The 3048-nt window shown below is 46.5% G+C and overlaps 1 protein-coding gene and 1 long non-coding RNA gene across 2 annotated transcripts in view; one reads left to right on the forward strand and one right to left on the reverse strand.

Moving 5' to 3' along the window:
* Positions 1–2721, reverse strand: part of LOC112481562 — a 3116-nt gene extending 395 nt beyond the window's left edge. The window contains exon 1 of the long non-coding RNA XR_003046928.1: positions 2457–2721. This is a non-coding gene — a long non-coding RNA (uncharacterized LOC112481562). The remainder of the gene's footprint in view (positions 1–2456) is intronic.
* Positions 2722–2876: 155 nt separating this feature from the next.
* The window catches only part of PDPK1 (3-phosphoinositide dependent protein kinase 1), a 74056-nt gene continuing 73884 nt past the window's right edge, over positions 2877–3048 (forward strand). Inside the window, exon 1 of the mRNA XM_006913924.3 lies at positions 2877–3028. Coding sequence (XP_006913986.1) covers positions 3005–3028 — 24 coding nt within the window. The 5' untranslated portion in view covers positions 2877–3004. The remainder of the gene's footprint in view (positions 3029–3048) is intronic.

Raw genomic sequence — 3048 nt, forward strand, 5'->3', positions numbered from 1 at the left:
TACTCATTCTCCGCTGTACTGGTTTGTGTTCTTCCTTTGACTTATGTCCATCTTTCTAAATAATCTTTGTACTCTATGTCGATTTATCACTTGTAGTCGTTATCTATTGCCTTTCTGTTAAAAGGGATTCAGATCTCTCATAATCACTTCTATCTCTAGGTCCTGTCAAGGTGGAGTATGATAATTGCCAGTTGAATCTGAGCATCCGTGTTATGTCTGTAAATATCACTCACAGCTGAGAAGAGAGATGTCTAGTGAACTGTGTGCTTCCTCTTTGGTATGCCTGGTTTTTAGGAGTTTTCCTCGTCTCTCTGTCAGCTTCTTAATTCAATTTTTTATGTGGTGAAACTCACCAGAAAACCTATCATTTTCAGTATTTTTCTGGAGCTGTCTGAAGCCGGATCCCCTTGGGTCTATGTGCTCCCCATTCTTGTCCTGGAGTTTCTCCTCATTAACCATTTAAAATTGCACCTTCTCTCTGGGCACTCCTGAGTCCCCATTTACCTGATTTTCCTTCTCCCCCGCAGCATTTTTTACCTTCTAACATCTCATAAGATTTGCTTATCCATTATGCTTACTGTCCCGCCTGCTCCCAACCACAAGCCTGTGGTGCTGCAGTTCCATGAGGGCAGAGATTTTTGTGTTTTGTCACAAAGGAATCGCCAATGTCTAGCACAGTTCCTGGCACGTTGGGAAGGTTCGATATATATTTGTGGAATGGACAAGTCCTGATACTTCCCTTCATTGCCATCCTGCTTGTTCTGTTTCTTCCCGTTTCCTGGATCTCATGCCTCCTCTCTTGGTTTACTCCCTCATTTGGTGGAGAACAGCCTTCAGGAACTTTCTGAGAAAAAGTGCTTGTGAGTCTATATATTTTTAGACTCTATAGCTATGTGTATATTTACATTCACATTTAGTGTACAGTCTGGCAGATTTCTTCACATGTAAGATGGTAATAAATAGTGAGTATCCTATAGGGTTGTGATGAGAGGTAAGATAAGTCATACAAAGTGGTTAGCCTTCCCTGAGGATTACAATAAATAGATAAAGATTGTTGGGAGGGAGTTGAGTCTAGAGGCCAAGAGCAGGGCTTTGCGTTTCTGTGTTCTGGGACCCAGTAACTCTGTGACCAAGGGTGGGCAAGTCCCCGAAGCCTCAGTCTCCTCATGCAAATAATGGAAATGGTCATAGCACCTACTCTTTATAGATAGTAGGGGTTATGATGTAGGTTAATGTTCCCAAAGTTCCAAATGTTGGATGTGGCTTGGTGTGGTGGCAAGAGCCAGCATCTACCTTGAGCTTGTCTTTGTGTTTACTGAGAGTGAGAGTGTCTGGAGAAAGGTCGGCAATAGGTGATTGGCAGCATGTAACTCAGCATGGAAGTCCTGAGAGGGACACTTGCACTTGGACCGAGTAGTTTCACCTGTGAAGAATTTATCCTAAGGATATGCCTGGATTTAAGTGCAGGGACTTCTGGGGAAGAATTCCAGAAACTACATCAGTGTCAGTTAAGAGAATGCTTGACCAATACTTGGATATATAAGCTATAGGCTTCCTCCAGTGGAGTCCTCTGAGGCCCTTACAACTGAGGATGACCGCAATCAGATGTCAGGAGAGCTGTACAGCTTACAGGACGATACAGTGTTAAGTGAACAAAGAGTATCTAAGCAGCGTGAGCCATTCTGGGGGACAGGTTACACCTGCCTTTTTATTGTTTTTTAAAGTAAGTAAATGTGCAGAGGACTGGAAGGCCAGACGCTCAAACAGAGGCTCTATAGCCTAATGGTCCAAGAATAGCCTCTGGCATGTGGATACAGAGAAGCTGGTTCTGCCACTATGGCACTTAGGGCAAGTTACAGAACTGCACCAGGTCTCAACTTCCTCATCTCAATAGTTGGGCAATAGCTGAGAAGTTCGTTTAGAGTAAATGAGATTAGGCACGAAAATTTCTTAGAGTAAGTGCTGAGTAAATGTGAGGGAATCTCTGCTATCTAATAATTAATTGTGGCCAGTGAGTAACGAATGGTTCATTTATTTTATTGTTACGTCTTTATTGTCTAAATTATTATTTAAAAAATAAGTTGGTATTTCTTTTGAAAATGGAAAAAAGATTATTTAAAAATATGCAAAACTTCAAGTAACAAAGATGATTCTAGTTTTATCTAAAGAATATCATTATAGAACAATAATGGGAATGTACTTAATGCCACTGAACTGTACACTAAAATGGATAAGTTGGTAAATCTTATGTGTTTTCCCACAACTAAGAAAAACCTCTACTAACATCATCATCATCGACAACTACCAAAAAAATTGAACATCGTCATCATCATCATCAAGTACAAAACGAAAATTATAAGCAAAGGAAGATTCTGAAGGTGTCCCTGGGACTATTAGTCTGGATCAGATAAGATTTTCTGCCTCATGAATATGACTTGATAGCCTAAATTTCTTACCGTGAACACTACTTAGGTTTGTAACTTGTAAAATTTGGTCTCTCGGTGTTCACGTAGAGCACGGCTTCGGAGTCCAAGCAGCGGGTTAGGGCCCAGCCCCGCCTCAGCTTCAGGTGTGACCTTGGCCGGCCTGGCCACTGCTAGCCTCAGTTTCCCCGTCTGGGACCTTCGCGTGACAGCTCGCCCCAATCCCGCCCTGCGACCCTAGGATTGGCTCGAGTCAAGTCCCCCCGCCCCGAGGCGGGACCGGGCGGCTCCCGCCTGCCGGGCCCCAACCCGGAAATGCGGATCGGGGGCGCCGGCGGGGCAGAGGAGGACCGCGGCGGAGCGACGGAGGGATCTGTCAATGGGCGCGGGCGGAGGCGGCAGTGTGGCGGAAGTCCCGCCCAGCACCGCGCGGGGGCGGGGCGCCGCCGGGGCCTGAGAACAGCGGGGCGGGCGCAGGGTGAGGGCGGCCATTGCTGGGGCTCAGCCTCGGGGAGGAGGACGTTGAGGAGGCGCGGAACCGCGCGGCGCTGCGGGATAGGCGCCCGACCGACGCGGGGCTCATGGCCAGAACCACCAGCCAGCTGGTGAGTACGAGGCGGCCTCC

Source organism: Pteropus alecto, unplaced genomic scaffold, assembly GCF_000325575.1.
Source record: "Pteropus alecto unplaced genomic scaffold, ASM32557v1 scaffold44, whole genome shotgun sequence".
NCBI classification, from domain to species: domain Eukaryota; kingdom Metazoa; phylum Chordata; class Mammalia; order Chiroptera; family Pteropodidae; genus Pteropus; species Pteropus alecto.